Here is a 21,859-nt window from a genome sequence, read left to right on the forward strand (position 1 = left end):
GTGGCAGCTGGATCCAGCATGTGAAGATCCAGCTGCTTTTCTAGACCTTTGTGTTGGCTTGACTGAGGTTTAGAATTGATCCCTTGCTTTGTCAAATGGTTTAAACTACAGCTATGTATCCTTTCAGTCTGTAGAAAAATAGGTTCACACCCCACTTCCAACATGTTCATCTACCTTCTTTAGTTGCGGCCAGTTGAATACTTTGCACTAGAAAGCACGGTTTAAAATGCATATGCTCACTGTACATTCTGAGGTACCTGCAACCTGAAAAAAGCCAAAAATTTAAGCCATCATTGTGAACAGTTTATGACAGAACAATCAAGGAGAGGCCCACCAACATATTTGAAGAGGATAAAAAATAATGCTGAAAACATTCTAATGTCATTATATACCATCTTGTCTCAAAAAAAAAAATAAATTTAAAAAGCGTACAGCAGACCTGAAGAATTTTCAGGAAAACAAAACAAAAAATATCAAGAACAGCAATTAGTGATTGATTTTATCATAATCTCCATATAAAGAAACAATAAAAAGATGATGATGATATAACCTTTAGAAAGAAAAAAGGCAAGAAGACTTGTGACTGTGTAAATTGATCATGTAAGACAATGAATTATGCAGGGCTTTGTAATACAACAGAGTGACTCAAACAGGAAATCCCACTTTGTGCAACATTTAGTCTCTGGGATGTCTGGCTGCTTGAGGTTATCAAATGTTCATTAGGAAACCATGTAAGATTTAGTCAGACAAGTAAAGAACTAGCTGTTCACAAATAATTACCTGTTTATGCGTAGAATAAACCAACAGGACTGTCAATTCTTACGTACTTCATAAGACATGCTGATAATCCGCTGGGGTGAAAGAATTTCCCTTCACATTGCACTACTAGAAAATCAGATGCACTGGTGAATTTTACAACTTCCTCTGAAATACTTGCAGGAAACACAAAGGAAACAGGAAGCGGGAGATGGGATGGCCATTAACTTACTCTGGTCTTGCAATTCCAGTGTCTCTACACAACTACAATTTATATAAAAGTTATTTGTTATACTTGATTCATTTCCACTTACTAGCCCAAATGAGCTTTTTATCATTCTTTTTCATCCAGAAAGGTATATAGAAAAAAATTGACTCGACATCCAAGGGTAAGCATGTTTCCTTAGTGTTACTACTCTGACTTTTCTAGTCTAGAAGTTGAAATTGCCTAAAATGACAGCACTGGATTTCCCTGAGACACCAACTGTATCCACTCAGTTATCTCCTGGCACCTATCAGATATTCATGCCTGTATCTCCTATCACATTTTCTCCAGATTCATCCAGGTTCCTGTTCTGTCCTTCCCCATTCTGTCCAACAGGTTTTGCTGTAAGAACCAAAGCGCCAATATTTCTGTTCTGCTAAGCTGAAGTTTTCCTTGTCTCAAATGAACACTTTTTCTCCCCAAGAGTCCTTTCTTTGACAGCAATCAACTTACTAACAGACACTCATTTATTTAATCTGTCTTTCCATACACACAGAACACATTCTTTGCTGTACTAATGAACTTTGTGTTGTTATTTGGCCCACCTCTGCCGGGCAGGCTCAACCTCAGTGACACCTCCTTCTGACCACACTTCCCAGTGCTGCCCAAAGGCACTGATCTCCTGGATGGAGGCCAAACAGAGCAAATTGCTCATCCACATGAGTCCCATCTCTAACAAACCAACAGAGAAACAGACAATACTGCCCTGTTTCTCTATGTTATATCGTATGCCACAATGCCTGGGCAGGCTTCTTTAGCAATGGGACCATTCCTACCTTTGACTCCTAAAATATAGAAATAGACAGTACTAATGATGTTAGAGGTTTGGAAGATGCTTTGCAGGCAGCATTTTGGCCCAGATTTCATCCTGCTGGTGCCAATAGAAGAATCCTAACCACAGAAGAATGAAGAGTTAATCTCTCAACTCAAAGAGCCAAAAACTGATATTCAAACTTCTACTCTCTGCATAGTAACAGGAGAACAATTAGGTTGCTTCATGACTCCTGAGGGTTTATTCTCTTCTAAGCAGTTTACATTCATGTATGATCTTACTGGGTTCCTGGTAAGGATCCATAAATTCTTTCTTTGGACACTGTTTAAATGGTGTTGCCTTTAAGACAGTGAGTATGTATGGTCACCTGGATGCCATTAAATTCTGGACAATAATAGCCCAAAATGAGAATTATGAAATTGAAGTCCTGCTTAAAGAATGATTTATATATTTGTATATGATATATACAAAGACCCTCAAATGGATTTGTATCAATTATATTTTCCATAATTATTTTTTTAGGCAATATCCAAGTATTGTAAAATATACATATATTTGTATTGCTAGACCTAAGGTATGACATCCAGTTCTGGGTGAGAGCTACTTCTCGTTAATACCTTTCTGGAAGTGCTACTAATCCTTAAGCAATATTCCATTCACCTTAAGGTGCAACTTAGCCTGGGTAATGGCTAGTTCTTGCCACTGTTCAGTCCTGAGTAATTTTTATAAGACACTTAGTATCTCCTCTTTCTCCGGTCCCAGTTTCTTGTCTATTATTGGGTGAAAAACAAGAGTGAAAATAATCCTAGACCCTACAGAGTATGTGGCCACTGAAAATCCCATTTTCCTAACAACCACTGATGACAGATACCCGTTTCAAGGATACTGATTCTTTCTCTCCAGCACCTGAAGCTCTGAGTACACGCAGAAGTTTTTTTCCTGGAGAAAAATCATCAATCTCCACGTAAGAAACACTTCCACCATGGCCAAGCTATGGGATTCCAAACCGTTTGGCAGACGTTATAGACAAACACTTCTTGACCTGGGATGAGCTAAATGACACGGAACATTTAATTTAAAATTCTTTGTCAGAGGCACAGTCTCCTTAAGGAAACAGAAGGAGCTGGGCATAGCACTTTTTCATTCCTGCTGCTGGGTGCCTTCCAGTGAGACATCCCAAGATATTGTGTCAAGGCTAATGCAGCTGTTATGAGCTTAATAAACAGAGAACTTTTTTTCCTAATTCTTAAGCTACTCAGTAGTCTTTATGAAAAGAGAACAGTAACAGCTACATATCAAAAGTACTGCAACTCAAGGTTCGTGTTTATTCCTTTTTTATTATTTCATCTCTCATCCAAAGAACGGCTTTTCTTTCATTCTTGAAATGGAACCAATATTGCTGCTTAGAGCATCAAAAATACTCACTTCAAACAGTATTGAGAAAGTTTTCACCAACAGAATAGTCCCTAAGAAATGTGCATTTATTTTGAAAGCTGGAATATAATAATGAAGTGTTAGGGACAGATGAATTGAATTACAAATATGGCTTTTATTGCTTCAATTTATTTTTTCTTCAGTTGTATGTCTTACACAAGCACTGAAGTTTCAATATTTGAGCTCTTTTTCCTGCATCCTGTCACTATGGTTCAATCTCTGCTGACAACTGGGGAGAGCTGTGCAGATTATAAAGCGTCTGAACTGTATAGACCTGCACTGAAGCAGGTCTTCAGCTGGCACTTGTTTCTACCTCAATAGCATCTATTTCAGGACGCATATCCCACCCCACACCCTGCTTGACCATTTCACGCAAGTTTTCCTTTTAAGATCTGCTGCCACAGTAAGGAGTTCCTGCATTCCTTAACGGTAGTGAAAGATGCCTGACTCAGTAGGCATATCTGAGTTCAGCAGAACAATTTTGCCCTCACAGTACACATCTTGAGGTCCTACCTTTGATACTTGAAGGGGTCTTTTCTGCTCTGAACCCCCTTGCAGCCGGAAGCCCCAGGGGGTACCTCCAGACAGAGTGATAAGCATTTCTTCTTCAGCTCCCATATTTCTGCGCTTTGAATACTTTGTCTTCCCAACTTCAAAACAGACTCCAGTTCTTAACAGGCAGTATCTTCTACTCCCATCTTCACCATTCACACTGTGTATCTTGGGTCACCCAAAAGGCTTTCTGCTCACTTTCTCCTTCAAGTTTACACACACACAAGAGGAGAGCTGAGACTGTCAAGCCCAGCCTTCACCACTCTTCTGGACTCTCAGCTGCTGCTCTGCCTATGATTAGACATTTGATTCTGTTCTTGGTAAGGGGCCAGAGTTGTCCCGCACACGTGTCATGTCAATCTCACCCTCTGTGCCCCCCCCACATGCACCATGGATCTCTCACCAGAGCATGGCTGAAAATAGCGCACCTCCTGTCTCTCCAGAGCTTTGTCTGACACTCCTAAAGCTAGAAGCATTTAGGTAAAAATTTTATTTCCACTTCCCATTCCAAACACAAATCCTAGAGTCACCTGGCACTCAGGATTCATTAGCATGAGTTTCAGACAAGGACATGACACAGGCACAAACTTGTACAAGCTAGCACCTGACCCTGAGAAACTGAACAAAATCAGCTTGCAAGTGGTGTGCTCTCCACTTGTGTTTTCTCCATGCAGCTAGTGTTACTACACAGTAGCACTATGTGTCTGCACTGAAAACCACAGGCAGACTACAGATGCAATGTTCTCCCTCTGCAGCTTCCTGCCTCCTGACATCCCCTACAGCCACTCCTAATATTAGACATGGGACCAGAATAGCCAGGATTAGCTACACAGATGGGATTCAAACAGTTCTCTGCAGGGCACCACATACATAGACTCCCCAATGGCCACGAGAACAGCTTTGCACCTGGGTCATAGAATCAGAATCGTTTGGGCTAGAAGACAACTTTAAAGGTCATCCAGTCCAACCCCCTGCAGTAAGCAGGGACATCTTCAACTAGATCAGAATGCCCAGGGCCCCGTCCAGCCTGACTTGGAATGTTTCCAGGGATGGGGCTTCTACCACCTCTTTGGGCAGCCTATGCCAGTGTTTTACCACCCTCATTGTAAACAATTTCTTCCTTGTATCTAGTTTAAATCTGCCCTCTGTTAGTTTAAAACTATTACCCCTTGTCCTGTCGCTGCAAGCCCTGCTAAAAAGTTTCCCCATCTTTCCTGTAGGCCCCCTTTGAGTGCTGAAAGGCTGCAATGAGGTCTCCTCAGAGCTTTCTCTTCTCCAGGCTAAACAACTCCCACTCTCAGCCTGTCCTCATAGGAGAGGTGCTCCAGCCCCCTGATAATTTTTGTGGCCCTCCTCTGGACCTGCTCAAGCCATTCAGTGTCTTTCCTCTGCCAAGGGCTTTAGAGCTGGATGCAGCACTCCAGGTACGGTCTCACCAGCATGGAGTAGAGTCCTCCACTGTTTCCTCTTTAGAACCATGACAGACAAGACCTCCTGGCTATCCTAAGCCAACTTGATCCCTGGGAGTTAGAGGAGAAATAAAATCCATGTTCCTCCTTTGTTACAGGGCTTAAAACATAATTTTGTTAAGATCCCACAGACAAACTTATCTCATCCTTATTCTGCATACACTTAGCTCTGTGACACCCTTGCACTGTAACATTCAAAGGATGCAGTTTTGTTGACACTATTGCTTTGTTGACTACTCCATTGCCAGTATTGTACTACCCTCATCCAGTGACACTGCATCATGCTGGTGGGTGACACCAACAAACAACTCTTGCACTATCATTGCATTTTGGTGCAAAACCGGCCCTGGGTGCTCCCGTGTCGTGGTCTTTCACAGGCTGCTGGCAGGACACGCAGCCAAGAGCACCGTGACCAGGGCAGGCTGAAGCTCAGCGGTGCTTGGCCACAGTTGTGCCACGCTGCAGCCATGCCCTCAGTCTACCACTCGTCTGCTCTTGCGGCAAAACGCAGCTTCTTGGACTGTGCAGGCAACCTAAGAAAACGGCCCCGCGGCTCTGCCCCCCCCCCCCCCCACAGCCGCAGGAGTCCTCCCGCCCCACGCGGGGCTGCCCTGGGCCTGACGGAAGTGCACGGCGTCCGTCCAGCCAAGCGCAGCTCCGGCCTGCGCGCCCCGGCGACGGCCGCTGCCGGCGTGGCGGCTACGTGGCGGCTGGTCCCCGGCCGGCCCGAGGCTGGGCCCCCCGGCGCCATGGCCCGGCACCTGCGGACACGCGCCCGGCGATGCCACAGAGCGCGAACGATCCCACCGCCAGCCCGCACGGCCCATGCGCACAGCGGCCAACGTGCGCCCCCCGGAATGACGTCAGCTCCCGCCGGCGAAGGCAGTGCGCACGCTCCCCGCCTGGCGGCGCCTGCGCCGCATCCGGGCCCTGCCGGGTAGGGCGCGGCGGCGGCCGGGGGTTGGCGCGGAGTGCGGACGTGGCAGGCAGCGGGCGGGGGAGCGGCGCTTCCGGGGGAGCGGCGGGGTCGGGAACCGGAAGCGGGACGGACAGCGGTGCCGGGAGCGGCGGGCAGCGGCGGTGAGCGAGGCCGTAGAGTGGCTCTGGGGGGCGCCGGGCCTGCCGGCGGCGGCCACTCAGGGGCCCGGGGCGGGCGGGCGGGCGGCTGGCACCGCGCCCGGCGGCCGGGTCAGGGCCCGAGCCTGAACCCGAACCGCCTCTGTCGCTTCCTTCCCCACCAAGAGGCCTGACGGCGCCCACCTGGGTGGCACGTCGGGCCCGCTGTGCCTGCGTGCCACGCCCGGCCTCTGCAGGGGCCCGGATCTTCCTCGGTAACGTGTCCGGTCAGGAGCGTCCTGCACCGCCGGCGGTGCGGCGCGGCCCGGCCCAGCGGGTGCCAGCCTGTGGGGCCGGGGCCGGCTGTCGGCGGGGCCTTCTTCTGCAGGGCATGGGCTGCCCCGAGGGGAGCTGTCGGCGTCCCGGTGTGGTGCGGCGAGTCCCGGAAGCTGCGAGTTGGGCTGTCGCTCCCTCCCGGAGAGCCGACCGCTTTTTTTCGGCCTGGGTGCGCTGTGAGACAGATACCCTCTCTCCAACGTCCCTAATCTTTTGTAATCCGCGGATCCTTCCCCCAGTGTTTTTGTTGTGCTGTTCAAGTGTCCGTTCATTCGAGGCTTGTAAAGGATGTTGGTTCCGTGTGGAGATCTGGTGACTGCATTTGATTGGATTTGGTAGTAAAACTTCACAGTGGTCTGTCTGTGGCTTTGAAAAAGGAGGGAGGAAAGGAATGGAGATGGCATAATCAAAATACAAGTGTAGTGTGGAAAAAGTGGTTATGTGAGATGATCTCTTGCTTTCCACGTAGATGGGGCTTTAAACCTGTTTGTTTTGTATCGTTGGTTTGCTTTCACTCTTTTTAAGCAGTGCTCTTTGGAGTAGAATGAAGGTTAGTTTTGTTTCCTTTTGTTGTTGGGATGTACTTGATTATTTTTCAATACATGTGTGGTGTCTTAGCTCTGAAATCTTTATCAGTGAGGCTTTGCAAAACCATCTGAACTGGGCCTCCTTGGTGACTGTCACACTGTAGTTGAAGTTCTGATTACACTTACTGGCTGATGGAAGTGGTTGCAGAAACATCAGTGAATTGCTTACACCCACATTATAAGTTATCCACCAGAGTTAGTGTTTGTACTGTCATGTTAAAATACAGATTTTTAAGTTTGGTACTCAGTGTTGATTTTTAGCCATTAATGTGATAGTTCCGTAAAAATATTTCTAGATATGTTTCTAGTTCCTTTTCTGTCGCAGGGTTCCTTAGTCAACTTTACCAAATGTTGACGGGGGGGAAATGTTAGGGGTAGAGAAATCACCACCTGAAGCATAATGTGCAATGTTTCTTTTGTTGTTGTTTACCAGCAGTGTAAAATCACACCACTAGAATAGGGGGTGACTTCTTGCTGATTTTGTCTTAAAGTCTTCACTGTTTATTAATACAAAGTAGTCCTGAGTAGGTTTAGGGAACTTTGGCTTTAACTTCCTCCGCTCTTACACCACCCCCCTCACCCCCACTTTTCACCCTTCTCATAGGGGTCTCTCTGGTTATGAGATGGATAGAAATACATATGGCCTAAAACTTCAGAGCCTCTCTCTTGAGAGAAGACTTAACCATTATTCATGTCTGTGGAAGCATTTCTGTCTGTTTTTGTGTGGAAAAGGTTCTTGCTTCTGGAACTACCTTTTTCTGCTTGAAGCTGTACCACTCAGGATTCTTTATTTTCTTTATTGCTGTAGACAGGCTGTGAAGTGGACATGGATATAAGGAATACTTCTTCATAAATATGCTGTGACATTCATTCCAGGTTCTAATTTCATGGCTGACAGCCGAGTTATAGCAGTGAACAGATGTCTAAAGGATTATTTCTTTAATGAATCGTTTGATGCTTGTACCTCTGAATGTTTTCTTCTGCTACTGTAGGACTGTATTTTCTTGCTGTAGCTCTTATTATCAGAAAGAAGGTCAGAAATCCAAGAAAGAATTGATAGTTGGCTAAGGGAGGGCAAAGTACAAAGAGTGAGTAAAAGTGATCAACCACGAGGTGTCCATGGAAGAGAGAAGGTGGATGTTTCTTGTTCTTCAGGTTTGAAAAGCTTTATTAGTTATGAATTGTGAAGATAGAGCTTGTGCTTATCTGTTCAGCAAGATTCATTTTTAACATCGAAAGCACTAAAGGACAGTATAAACAGGGAGGTATGTGTTAGGAAAAGCTAATTCTGAGCTTTTTTGTTTCTTGTGAGCGATGGGAATTGGATAATGCATATTTGTGTAGGGGAAGTCAGAGTACAGAAATTTTGGATGAAAGATGGTCAGTATTAAAATATATGTGAAGAAAGCTTGTTTAGCTTTATGACATGTTTTTTAGTCTTATTCTATATATTTCTATTCATTCTATTACTTCTGGCCTCTTCTCTAAATGTTAAATTACTCTTGTAACTTTTCCTAATCATTTATACTTGTGCAAAGTTCACAGAAATGAGTCAGATGACTTCGCGTGTTGTTACATGTATGTGCAGGTAGCCAAGGAAGAGAGAAATCTCTGCTTTTGTCAATATCATATTTTAAATGACTTTTGCCTTCACAGTGTTGCTCTCAAAAAGCACTGCCCGTAACTTGAGCGGTTTTGAAATCTTTTCTTAGAGCTTTATTAGAGAGATAGAGATGTAAATCAATCCTACCAGGAGAATTAAGTCAACAAAGAGTATAAAACGTTATTGAAGTAAAAATCTGGTGGTGGTGGCAGGACTTGGAAATAGGAGTAGGTTTAAGATTAGGTCAAGACTAAGCTTTTTCTGTATTCAGTTTTTAACCACTTTCACAGCTCGTATGTTGTATTGGACCTTGCCGAAGATGATGGATCAGCTTAACAAAACGGGGTTTAACGTGGCCCTTCTTTAGAAGAGCATAGAAGTGATCACACCTTAGATGTGAACTGTGATTTATATGTCCTGAAGTCTGAAAGACATCTTTGAACCAGATCAGGAAAGACTGGGCTGCAAAAATCAGGGCCAGTACCTGTTGTGTCAGGAAGTTTTAGCAGCTAATCTATCCTTTATTCTCCTCCTGGAAGTGTCTTCAGTGAAAATATGGTGGCTTCTGGACTTTCACGGATGCTCAGTTGTAAAGTTTAATTTTGAAAACTGTGTGTCTTATCCCTCTCATGAACTGTTAAAACAGATATTTCTGGCAGTGACTCAAAATGCATAGATGAAGAAAATATTACCTATGGTGTGACAAGTTGAAAATCTGCCCAAGTGGAAAGACAGAGCACCACAAAAATACAACAAAATTGGAGGGTCCGTTCCAGTGGGGCTGTTTGGATTCATTTGGACAAATGTACAGGAGGCATTTGTTATAATAGCCTGAGTGCTTCCAGATCAGTTGCCAGTCTCTGACTTCCAGGATATGAGCTTCTCTTCCAGGATTTTCTGTAGAAAAACAAAACAGGAGTTTCTTGTATCTGAAAAGAACCAAGTGTTTCATGAGTGCTGGTAGAGGACCTAGTCAACCTGTCGGTGAAACAAAAGCAAGGACATCTGCTTTTCAGAAGAGTGTTCTTAGCTCCAGAGTCTGGATCTTTATAAGAATAGCATAACTTTGCTACTTCTTCAGAAAGTTGCAGAATGGAAGCTTGAAAGCACTGTAGGTAATATTCTGAATTGGACTCTGAGGATGCTGGTTGTCCCCTTCTGTCCCATCATTTGTAAATGGCTTTGATTTTTGTGTTCAGAAATTAAGTAGACATATTTTCTTCAGTTTCAGCATAATATAGGAGGCCGTGTGGCTGTCATCGTCTTTATTTATTTTTTTTTTTTTTTTAAGAGTCAGTGTCTCCGCCAGTTGAAGCCAACAAGGCTTTTATTTCATTGGGACCAGTAAAAAAGGCACTAGCATCTTTCTGAAGGAAGTAATTTTGTTGTATGCGTTTCCTTTAGAAAGCAATCAAGAACTGATGAGATCAAGCTTTTTGGTTTCAAAAGGGAATTAACAGTGAATGCAGACCATAAAAATGATGAATATGCAGTTTTCAGTGATTTGGGAGATTTGCTGATTGAAACAAGCTCGTATGAATCACTAGGGCTTTTTTTAAAAATCGAGCCATAAAAGCTGTGCTGTAGTTTGCTTTGGATACTATAGAATCTGGAAACCATTGTGAAACTTAAAAGATTTGTGCCCCACCCCGTCCAGTATTATTGTGTATTTTTCTCCCATCAGTTCATTGCTGATCAGCACTGGTTGTCTGTCTTGTATGACAGCTTTCCAGCACAAATTTTAGCTGTGTAACTATTTAGACCAAAACTTCCATATCATCTGTCTTTATACAGAGGAACAGAAAACAGCATAGGGTGACTGCTTCATGCTTTGCAAGAAAATTGTTATTCATGGTAGTGACCACTTGTTGTCATAGTATTTTCCCAATAGCGTGAGTGCTGCTTATTTGACCTTTGTGTATTGTAACTGCTGAGTAGTAATATGATGTTCGACAGCAGGTTTTAATACTACGTCTGGCTGTTTTGGTAATGTGTTACTACATGCAAAGGAATATCCTTGGTAATTTTATCAAGTGAAACAGCCTGTTGTCACCATTTCTCCCTATCTGGTGTATGTATTTCATTCTTTCTGTGATTTTTTTTTTTTTTTTTTTTTTTTTTTCCTTCACGTCCTAAGACAGAGAGCATAGAATTCTCCCTTTCCCCATATCTCTTCAACTGACCAGGTTCTAATGTGCATATATATTTTTTTGACGGGAGAGAAAATGAATGCTGTTTGATTCAAATGACTCTTACTGGGGGAGAAGGAAGATGGACTCATTCAGTGATAACTGCCTCCTGCCCTCTCAGAGGTAGATACTCTTGGCCCTGCCCTTTATGGTATTCCACATCAGTGATGAGCAAGCATGCCACTAGCCTTACGCTTAGAGCAAGTCGAGCAACCGAAATAATGAAGCAGCCTTATCCCCAGCTTCAACACTGGGCTTGTTCTTGAGTCTTCCTCCTTCTTTCCAGCTCCCTCCTTGACCCTCTGCCAGTATAGAGCAAGCATCAGCTTGTGCTGTGGTGAAGATTAGCCTGTGCTGGCTGCCACATGGGCTAGCAGAAGGTCTGAGGTATATCTACCTTTCTCTCAGTTGGGACACTGAGTTAGAACCATCTCCTTTGTGTAGCTACTTTTTCCATTAAAAGTGCAGGAAATTATCTCAAAACTCTTTTCCTCTGTAAGACTTGCATTAAATGAACTTAACTCTTGGTTTCTGTATTATTGCAGAAAGAGCAAGAAGCCAACAGATATTACCTGCTCAAGCGGGAAATAGTGATACTCATATGAGGGAGGGGAGGGAAGTCTGAAAAGAGAAAAGATCATCAGGTAACATCACAACAGTAAGTCAGAGGTGGTTTGCAAGGTACATGCTTGAGTTCTTGCTCTATCATGCTTTAAAAATAAAGCTAAAAAGCATGAAAGATTCATCTTCTGCCCTGTAGTATTTCTTCTTCAAGCATTAGATCTGTTCAGGGATTTCTGTAGGTGTAACTTGTGAAGAGTGTCTTAGCGATTATAGCTCAGGAGGTGTCCTGCAGGATGCTGCTACTTTGCTTGAAGCTCTTCCTGGAGGAAGGACCTGTTTGTAGGAGCTGTGACTGGAAGCCAAGTTGCTCATGCACAATCCAATAAGCAGTAGTCAGGGGCAGGAAGAAGAGAAGGCAGCCCTTCTTCCTTGGCAGAAAGCCCTGCCCAGAGGTTCCAGGATGTGTGGGTAGAGCAGTCTTCTCGCCCTTAAACTCCACCTTTGCAGCAGGAACTCTCCTGCTTTACTGTTTGCGCTGAACAGGTGGTGGTTGGGGGTAGGTCTGTGATTGCAATGTGCTGATACTGGTTGCCTACCTGGAGAGGAAGAGGTTAACCTTCAGGGGAACTTGGGAAGGGAGCAGGTCCCAAAGTCCAGATTTCCTGTCTGCATGGCTGCTCAGGTTAGACTGTTCTGCAGAACTAAGTCAAAGGTGGTGCGGGAAACCAGAATCTTTAGAAATGACTCTTTTGCTGTCATGTTTGTCATGTGTAATCATGTTTAAAAACACTGCAGGCTAATAAAAAATTCTGTTGTAAGCTGTTGCAAGTGACATTACATGTTACTTTCAAGAGTAAATTACCTTCAAATATATGATGTTATTTTTTTAAACAAAAGCACTATCATTACCTTTATACAGATTGAAGAATAAAAATAGAAAACTTACATAAAAATATAAAACATTTATTTCCTTTCATATAATGTTTAATTTCAGAGTAAGCATTAGCATTCCTACTATTTACATTTGTCATGTTTATTAGCTGTAGGAGGTTAAATGTAGTATGTATGTATTACGCTAGCTTTCTTCTGTAAATAGGTTGCTTGATTGTGATACATGTATTTTCCCTTTATTATATATAAGGATCTGAAAGAATTTCTTTTTATGTGGATGATTCTTACAGAGCTGTAGTTATTTTAGTACCTTTGCTATACAACTGTGGTGTCAGTTGTTGAAATAATTCTTTGAGATCATGTTTTTGGTAATGTGAAGAACCAACCTTAGCATTGGTTGGCATACTGTGATCAATTTATAGGCAAAACAGCTCATATGTTTGTCATCCGCTTGAGTTAAGCTATAGATTCCTTGTTGGGATTTGCCTCAACTGGCTGGTGACTGTTGCAGCTGTGCCTCTCCTCTGTGTTAAGATTAGCTATGTATCTTTAATGCACAAGTTCATCAGAGGGTTTGGAGCAAAATATGAGGTCAACATTAGTTATTTCCTCTACCTTAACTTTGTGTTTTTATATGAACTGGAGTTTTTTAGTAGCATAGTAGCAAATTAAATTGCTCTAAACACACATTTCTTTACAGTGTTAGTGTAGATATTCTTAGCTGAAGAGGGTAACAGTGACATATGGAGTGTCCAGAGGAGTACAGGGGATGGAAAATATCCTTGAGAAGTAGACCACAAGAGAATCTCCTGCCCATGAAGTCATCTCCTTGACTCTCCACAACTCAAGGGCTCTGTGGCTTATCTGCCTGCTTGATAACTGTGGTATTGTAAGAATTGCCTGCCTGGTTTGGGGTCTCCCAATGCCATTTCTGTTTTTCTCTTTATGAAGTTAGTCAGTATCTCTATACAGTTAGTCAGAGGAATTTGGAATCTCTTTGTTAAGCAAGATTTCTTGCATAACTTTGCTAAGAAACTTCTCTGCTGTCTCTGATAATCTGTTTCAGGTCTAACGCTTTTGTGTAACTCCTTTAATGACATCTTTGCCTGTGATGCTGTTCAATTTTGCACGTCTTTCTTAGGTGAACGTGCTACTTTTGGAATGTCTTTGTTCTGAAATTTATGTACATAACAAGGACTTTAAGTCATCTATTGTTTAAAAAAAAAAAAAAAAGAAAAGCCCAAACCCTCTAAATTGGTTGTGTTCTGGATTCTATCAAATACTTCAAGAAGCAGCCTTTATGGATGGTGAAGTGACTTGTAGCAAGGAAACATGATCAAGTAGACTAACTTAGAGATGGAAGCTGAACTTGTTCAGTGTTATTGAATTGTTATGTTAAGGAATCTCTCGTCTATGTCACGAAATCTGTTTTCTGTTGGTCTAATGTTCTGTGAGGTGGAAGTAGATCTTAAGGTGTCTCAGAAAGCTTGATAATCATCTGCTATGGAATGGCTATGGTATTTTTGTCTAAGATGATGATCACAAGTCTAACCAGGATGAAGCAGTGAATAAGTTGATTAGAAAACATAGTTTCTGAAAATACTGTTTTGTAACTAGCTCTGATGAAGCATTTACTTTACTTGAAAAAATTGCTGTGCAAGAGTAAATTACCATTCATGTTTTACCTTCCCTATTATCTCAGGAGCTCTCATTTCTTTGAAAACAGTATGGAAGTTAGCCAGTTTGGTTTTATGTCTGCTAAAAGCCATTTCCCCCCCACCACTTTTTGCAGGTGAGATTAGTTTGGGGATGTGAATACAATGAGTGTAAACCAGCAAGCTCACACAGGGCCTCCTTATGGGCAACCTCAGCCTGGATATCAGGGATACCAGCAGCCTGCCTACGGAGGACAGCCGTTGCCAGGGATTCCTCAATCGCAGTATGGAGCTTATAATGGTCCGATGCCAGGATATCAACAGCCAGTCCCTCCACAAGGTACTTATCTGTCAAAACTTGTTGGTTGATAACCTGTGAATTGTTGTGTGCATGGAATTTTTTCTGTATACTTCCTATTGTTAGTCTTTATTTTGTGGTGGCAATTACCTTTTCTTCTGTATGTAGCTTACATGATGTTAATAATCATGTTGATCTTGTATGTTCTGAGGTTATTGTTCTGTCATTCTTCCATTTTACTAGGGCTTACTCTTCTTTTAATAACTCATAAAACTAACATGTTGAGAAGCATAGCCTGCTTATTTCTGTATGTCCCTGTCCCCATGGTACTGAAGCACCTGACTAGGTCAATCTTCTTGATGAGATTATGTTGAGGGGCAGCAGTTAAGGACTGTAACAGATTTATAATTGAGACTGCCCTGCATTATTACGTAGAAAGGCCTGCACTCCATCCTGGAAGATTAAGACATACCACTCTAGGCAGAAAGTGTATTTGGAGATATTTTCTCTAATGCCTTTAAAATCAGTAGAAAGTTTGTGGACATGTGGCAAGCCAATGTGTTCCAGATTTTCTCTGGTTCTGCAGGACCATAGCGCTCATTGGTTTTGTTTGGTTTTTTTTAAAAAAAAAAAAAGGCAGAGTAGTTTAACTTTTGTTTTTCCTGTTTTCAAAAGAAAGGCTAACTTAAAATTATTAAAGACCTTTAGGAGTCTTTGTTTCCAGGTACCTGAATTGTTTTGGGAGATTCGTAGTGACTTTAACATCTGAAATGTAGAGGAGAAAATACAATTGCTTTGAGTAGAAGTATTTCTGCCTTTCAAAATCATGTGTATGAATTCAATTCTGCTGAGATAAGCACAACATGAACTTCCACTCTGAAATGTTTGTTTAAATTTCAGGTTGGTACTCTAAAGAAATGAGGAATATGATAATCATGCTGATGGTCTCTATATCATTCTCCCCTCCAAGTACATCTTGAATTTTTTGCAACTTCTTGAATTTTAAACCAAACTCAGTGAGAAGGGTAGAACAATTGAAGTGCCTCTAGTTTTCTTGAAACTAACAGAAGTGTGAGACTGAAATTCAGGAGCTGAATAATTGCCCTGTTGGGTTTTTTGTCTGGAGTTAGCAGGGTAGTGGAGTAGAAGAAGAGTTAGTGTGGTGTGCTGAAGAATGAGTTATTCAGTTGCTCAATCTTCCTTTTCTTTCCTTAATCCTCTTCCTCCCCTCTTCTCAATAAATCTCTTCCAACAGCACTTTTAATCTCTGTGTTTTGAACTAATTTCACAGAGGGTTTAAATTCCTATAAAAGCAATGAAAATCAGCACTGGGCAGAGGAAAGAAGCCCTGCTTCCTGGGAAGACAGAGGCAGAGCTCAGCCATTGAGTGCTCTGCTTGGCTGCTCAATGTAGCTATTGACTAACTAGTGTTTCCTGTCCCATGGAAGGAGTGAGGAGAAACTGGACTTGTTTCAGTGAGGGAGAGAAGAAGATTCAAGAAGGACAGAGATTCCTACAGATTTGTGGGAAAAGTTTCATCAGTGCAGCTATTTATAGAAAACAGGATTTGGCTGTTAGCAGTGTGAAGAATGTTTAGGATATTTGTGAACAGAAACTGATGAGCATCTTCCATCAGATACTTCAAGAACTTTCAGACTTCACAAGTCTGAAAAGCATTTCTTTTTAAGAGAATTGCTTTTTTCCTTCTGAATTATTTCTGGTTTGCCTTTTTTAATTTGTGAACCACAGAAATGTGGTTTGTGACAGCTCAGTAAGGACGCACCTAGAAATCTTGATAACAGGAATATGAACTTGTACAGATTAAAAATGCAGATTTTATTTGTTCCAATAATGATTGAAAGGTAGTATAACACTGATGGCAACAAAGTCGTCTCGTTTGGACAATAGGAATGTATTGCACTACTCTTAAGTAGTATCCCATGTACTTTATTGATACGTCAGGCAAAGGCCACCCGTGGTTTCTGGAGATTTCTTTTCCATCTTTTCTTGTGAGACTGTTCTTCCTAGAAATAGCAGACGGTATTAAGGAAATCTCAGTTGTCAGTTGTACATTTTGGACCTGCTCCTGTACATCCAGGATTCCTGACTTTAGACAGAAGGAATGTAAAATTCAAAGCACTAGCACAACAGCCAGAAGTTGACCTCTTGGTCACTGCTGAATATGACTTTTGGGTGGAAGAGAGTGGCAAACAAACAGTGCATTATTAAAGAGCAGACAGGTGATAGTGAAGATAGTGACAGTTATCCTTTCTATACCTATCTCCAACATGTCATATTTATTGCAGGCCTTGTAGCAAGACCTGTTGTAGATGCATAATGTAGAGGAAAGAGAACTAATTTCAGAGGCACTAGAGTGACAGGGATTTAGTGAACACTGAGGGGTAAAAGGAGAACTGCCAATGTTACTTTGTGATCTCAAAGAATTTCTTAGGGATTTATTTTAAAAATAACAGTAAAATTGCTTGAAAGACTGCGTGGAGAAGTGTTGGGAGCAGGTGCCATCCTCAGTCAGGAAATCTTTTGCATCTGATTTATGTGACAAACCCTAGCTCTAACTAATGGAAACATGGGAATGCTGTGGCAGTGATGCTAGTCTTGCTTGGGATGAGAAGTGGAGTATGGTGGTGCTAGCTGAAAATAGCTGCTGCTTGCTATGAGAATGTTAAAAGAGGTGGGACAATTTTGCACTAGTCTTTCAGTCAGTTCATTGGTTTCCTTCTGATGACATCATGCAGTTGAAAGTGCAAACACAATTATCTGAATACCAGTAACGATTAGGCTGCTGCTGGGTTGTTTTACATAGACTCTGTTTATGATACTATTAATACTTGTATTAACATTAATGTATGAACTATGTTGGTAATATGTTATGCATGGTAGAACAGTGAGAGGGAGTATAGCTTAAGGAATAATGTGGTAAATGTGATGTCTCAGCATTGGAAACGCTGTCTCTTGGTGCTTTCTCTCAGGCTTGATTTACTGGTGTATTCTGTCTTTCCAGGTTACTTTCCTTCCTTGGGGTTCTCTTCGAAGGGCTCTCCTGTATCTCTCAACTCTGACACTTCTTCTCTTGCACCTAATTTCATAGGTAAATGGTGACCTTTCTGTGGGAGTGTTTGTGCTGTGCTGCTGCTTCTGTGCCAGGTTCCCACTTAATATCGATATTTATCTCAAAGATGTGGGTACCTGATTATTCAGGCAGAGGTGCGTGGGACACTTCCCAATCTGTTTGTAGCCAGCACTGCAGAAACATGAAGAGGATGTGAAGAAATAATCCTAGTAGAAATCCCTTGTGCCTGCAGATTCATAGATAAAACCTGACTTGTGATTAATATTTTCTGAAGACTGATTTCAAAACCTGAATTGGCCTGTTCAGGTTCTGTCAGGGAGAATCCTTAGCTTAAAAGAATGTAGTCTCCCACTTGAGAGAGTACTAAAACTTGTGGTCTAAAATGATAGCATTGCAATGAAGAAATGAAAAATCTCCCTAAGCACTAAGGGGTTGTTATTGGAAGTCATGAGATTTCGTTTAAGGGGAAAAAGAAGTTTTTAGCTTCCTTGGCTATAGCATAGAAACCAAATATACATTAGGCATAATTATGATTCCAAAAGCTGTGACTTGAAGAAGGAAATACTTTTGCAAAGCTAGCAATCAAGATGTAAGAATTAGAAACACTGCAAGAAATCACATCGTATTTTTCCTTCTTTCCAACTAATGGTATTTTGGAAGAGCTATTTCTAGCGGTGTCAATTTGTTTAGAAGAGTAAGGAGTCAGAACTGGGCCAAGACCTTATAGTCTTGGGGATTTGAGTAAAATCACAGGGGTTTCCCATTTTGCTGTAATCTACTTCCATTTTGAGGTCTATGATGAGTAAGAACAATATCTCAAAGATGTTGAAGGGGAGCTGCAGGATTCCTCAACAGTAATTAATCTTAAGCTATTAAACCACTAGATATTCATACCTGTTCAAGTGAATTTTTTTCATTGGCTGTGGTGATGGTTACAGAAGTATTTTTGTGATGAGAACTAGAAAAAAAAGACTTCAGAAGCTTTTTCTGAAGTAAGCATGTATTTGTCAAATTGTATGCTTGTTAAAGTTGAGGAGGAAAAAATTAATGTTAAAAAAAAAAAAAGTGTAGGATCACTCCAGAAATTGGATTAAATATGCTTTCAAAGACAAAAGATAACAATGTCAAACAGTTTACATGTACTGTCAAAGGAAAGAGATTCCAAAATAGATGAAAGTGTATCCAATTAACTGAAAAGGTATCACAAAGAACATTCAGAAATAGAAATACCACACAACATACAAATAATTAGAGATCGGGAAATGCTTAGCCAGAGGAACACTAAGACAAAGATCCCGTAACAGTAGTTTAGAAAAGACAAGATTTAATGAGGTGAAGGTATATAAAGATAATAAATGTCTCTGGAAATAATTAAGTCCTAAGTCCTAATGAAGAACAGGAGGAGGTTTAGTAATAAAGAAAAAAGCCCCAAGAAATTACTGGTTATTTATATAAGGTCTAGTTAATTCCTTACTTTAGTTTACATCCACAAGCTTATGAAGAATTACGTGTAGCAGATAAGATAAAAATATATGTGTGTTGAAACCTCATGCTTTGGTGTATAAATTAGGTTGTAGAATTGAGAAATGGCTTCTCCTATTTCCTATTTCATAATGGTTCATCACAAGAAGGTTGAGAATCCTCTTTAAACGTGTCATGGCAGTCACTGTCAGAGAGACACAACAGTGTGTGTGTGCTGCCCTGGTCGCATGGGGCAGTTTACTCTAGTCGTCTGTATTTAACCATACCCTATACATGAAATATGTTCCCTTGCAGTTAGCAAGCATGATCATGTGGTTGTTCTAATTAACAACATTTTTAACACAATATGATTAAAATAGAAGTTTATATTCTCTTTTTGGAAGTAGAGACTGCAGTTGGTCTGCTGGTATTGTATCCAGGATTGTGCTGTCTGTTTAAAGTGTGAAGACTTGTTTCTGAGGCAAATATGTTTGGGCTGTGACTGAACCAGCTCAGTCTGAAGATGAGAAAGCATTTGTGTTAGCTTCCAACCTTGACAGGTTGGGAAGAACAGTCTGTGGTGGCCCCCATTATGTTATACATAAAAGCAGTTAGTTGGATGTAATATTTGGAAACTGTATCTACTCACATAACCTGCTTACCTTTCAAGTAGGGAAAACTGACCTGTAATGAACATTAGGTTCCATGTGAATACTCTCCTTGGTCTGGATAAAAATAATTGGACTTGGAGGGGGAAGAATTTAATACCGTACTAACAAGATAATGTTTTTTCTTCATCAGAAGATTAAATTATCTTTTGAAGACACTCCACAGTACATATTTTCTACTTGATCTGTGTGCACTAGTGACACTGGCTAAAAATATGTACGCTTTCAGTTTTGTTTTGCTACTTCTAATATAGTTGTGTAAATTGTTGCTTGTGGAGTATTGATACATCAGTTTGTCTACTGCTGAACTGTTTCTGCGCGGGTTTTTTTATTTCCTGGATTTCTCGTGGTAGTTGGTTCACACCCTTGTTTCTGTGAGTAATTTGTGATTTTTTTAAAATTCCCCCCCGTATGTCACTAGGTTCATTAAGAGCCCCTCCAACGTCTGGAGCTCCCCCTCCAGCCTCTGGAGCATCTCTTCCTTCTGGACACCTGGCATACAGTCAGTTTGGACACGGGGATGTGCAGAATGGGATTCCAGCCTCAGCAGCCCCGATGCAGAGGTACATACAAGAAGAGCAAATCATAGCAAGGGCCTGCCTTGGTAGACCTATGCTAGGTCTAGACCTTTTAGGATCTAGAACAAACTAAATACTTAGTTTTTCCTGTGGTGGAAATTGACTTTTTTTATGGTTCTTTATTGTTTTGGAACCACGTTTTGCCATAGGGGTATTTGTTAGACAATAATAATCAGTGGAGATGAAAAACTTCTGGAAGGATATGAACAGATGTCAGTGACTGATCAAAACCACTTCTCCTCGAAAGACTTTGTTTATGTTAGTCATTTTCCCATAAGGAATTTTGATTCACATAATCTGTCTTGTTTTAAAAGAATTACATCCACAGAGCCGTAGTATTTGGTTCCTTGGCTGTGTGTATTGATCTCCATCTGGGGCATGTTGCTGTCTGTCATTACTGAGTAGTTCCTTAGTATTTGTTCTGGGTCCTTTTCTATGTGTTATGGATCCCTGAGGTATCTTCATTTAAAGCTCTTGGGCATCTTCTCCAGAAAGATATTGCCATTACCTCTGTGGTGAAATGGCAACGGTCATCACTGCTTCGTTCTGATTACTGGTTATGGGGGAAGGTGGTTGTTTTTTGTTTCTTTCTGGTTAAGCTCAGTGTTGTCAGCTGAAGAGTCCAAATCCTTTGGGCAACAGCATTCTTACATAGCTGTGCAGGCATTACTGTTGCTCACTCTGTAGACTCTGTTGCAGTATTTCTGATTTGTTGCAATGACTAAGACGGAATTAACAAAAAAAAATGCTATACACATAGAATTTGTGTTTTAAGAACTAATAGAATTTTTTGATGAAAGAGATTGAGATCCATGTAGGATCTGTAATTATTTTTCTGAAACTGAGCTACAGTGCTTCGTGTAAATAATTAAGACCCAGCTAGTGTTTATGTGCTAGAACAATTTTAAAAGGCACAGAGAATTATACCTGCTTGTGTAGTGGGGAATCAAGTGAAGTTTTTCATCTTTCTTCTCAGGCCACCTGCTTCTCAGTCGTTTCTGCCAGGCCCAGCACCCACACCTGTCAGCCAGACATCTACGTTCCAGCAATATGGTCCCCCCCCAGCCAGTGTACAGCAGCTCAGCAATCACATGGCAGGGATGACAATTGGCAGTACTACAGCTTCTGCTCCTCCCCCAGCTGGACTGGGCTATGGTAAGGTTTCCTGGCTACAGAAATATGCTATTGCTTTTCATTTAGGCTAGTAATTTCAAAAAAAGATTTGCTCTGGTCACTGATTCATTACCATATGGTGACAGGAATTCTTGGGGTGATGACATCTGCCATAGTAAACAGTAGTTTGCTTGACTAATAGGGTCACCATTGGGGAAAACCTGCACTGCCCCCTACAATAGTCTCAGTTCTGAAGTACTGCAGGACATGAGTAAGAAAAGAGAGTAACAATATTTCTCCTCAACTGGGTGAATCTTGTTGTGAAACACAAAACCAGCCTATCCCTAAGTAAGCTGTTGTAGAGTCTACATGTCTTGCCACTTGTGCACCAGCCCAGTCAAAAAAAAAAAAAAAGAAAGGAAAAGTAAATCAGAAAGGGCTGAGATGACTTTGAATGATTCTGTGAAGGGTTCTGCTGGAAGTTGAAAAGAAACTTATTCAAACAGTATAAACTGAATTTA

The 21,859-nt window shown here is 41.5% G+C and overlaps 2 protein-coding genes across 3 annotated transcripts in view; one reads left to right on the forward strand and one right to left on the reverse strand.

Moving 5' to 3' along the window:
- SYNPO2L (synaptopodin 2 like) overlaps window positions 1-3,845 on the reverse strand; it is a 36,223-nt gene extending 32,378 nt beyond the window's left edge. Inside the window, exon 1 of the mRNA XM_086466944.1 lies at window positions 3,741-3,845. Coding sequence (XP_086323070.1) covers window positions 3,741-3,845 — 105 coding nt within the window. The remainder of the gene's footprint in view (window positions 1-3,740) is intronic.
- Window positions 3,846-6,300: 2,455 nt separating this feature from the next.
- Window positions 6,301-21,859, forward strand: part of SEC24C (SEC24 homolog C, COPII component) — a 39,062-nt gene continuing 23,503 nt past the window's right edge. Inside the window, exons 1-5 of one of the 2 annotated variants that reach the window (XM_086466313.1) lie at window positions 6,301-6,328; window positions 14,267-14,469; window positions 17,450-17,536; window positions 20,069-20,210; window positions 21,202-21,380. In XM_086466313.1, the coding sequence (XP_086322439.1) occupies window positions 14,295-14,469; window positions 17,450-17,536; window positions 20,069-20,210; window positions 21,202-21,380 (583 nt within the window). In that variant the 5' untranslated portion in view covers window positions 6,301-6,328; window positions 14,267-14,294. Of the gene's footprint in view, window positions 6,329-14,266; window positions 14,470-17,449; window positions 17,537-20,068; window positions 20,211-21,201; window positions 21,381-21,859 lie in introns of those variants that run through there. The other variant, XM_086466314.1, reaches the window with a different exon arrangement.

This window comes from Leptosomus discolor, chromosome 6 (genome assembly GCF_034619465.1).
Source record: "Leptosomus discolor isolate bLepDis1 chromosome 6, bLepDis1.hap2, whole genome shotgun sequence".
NCBI classification, from domain to species: Eukaryota; Metazoa; Chordata; class Aves; order Leptosomiformes; family Leptosomidae; genus Leptosomus; species Leptosomus discolor.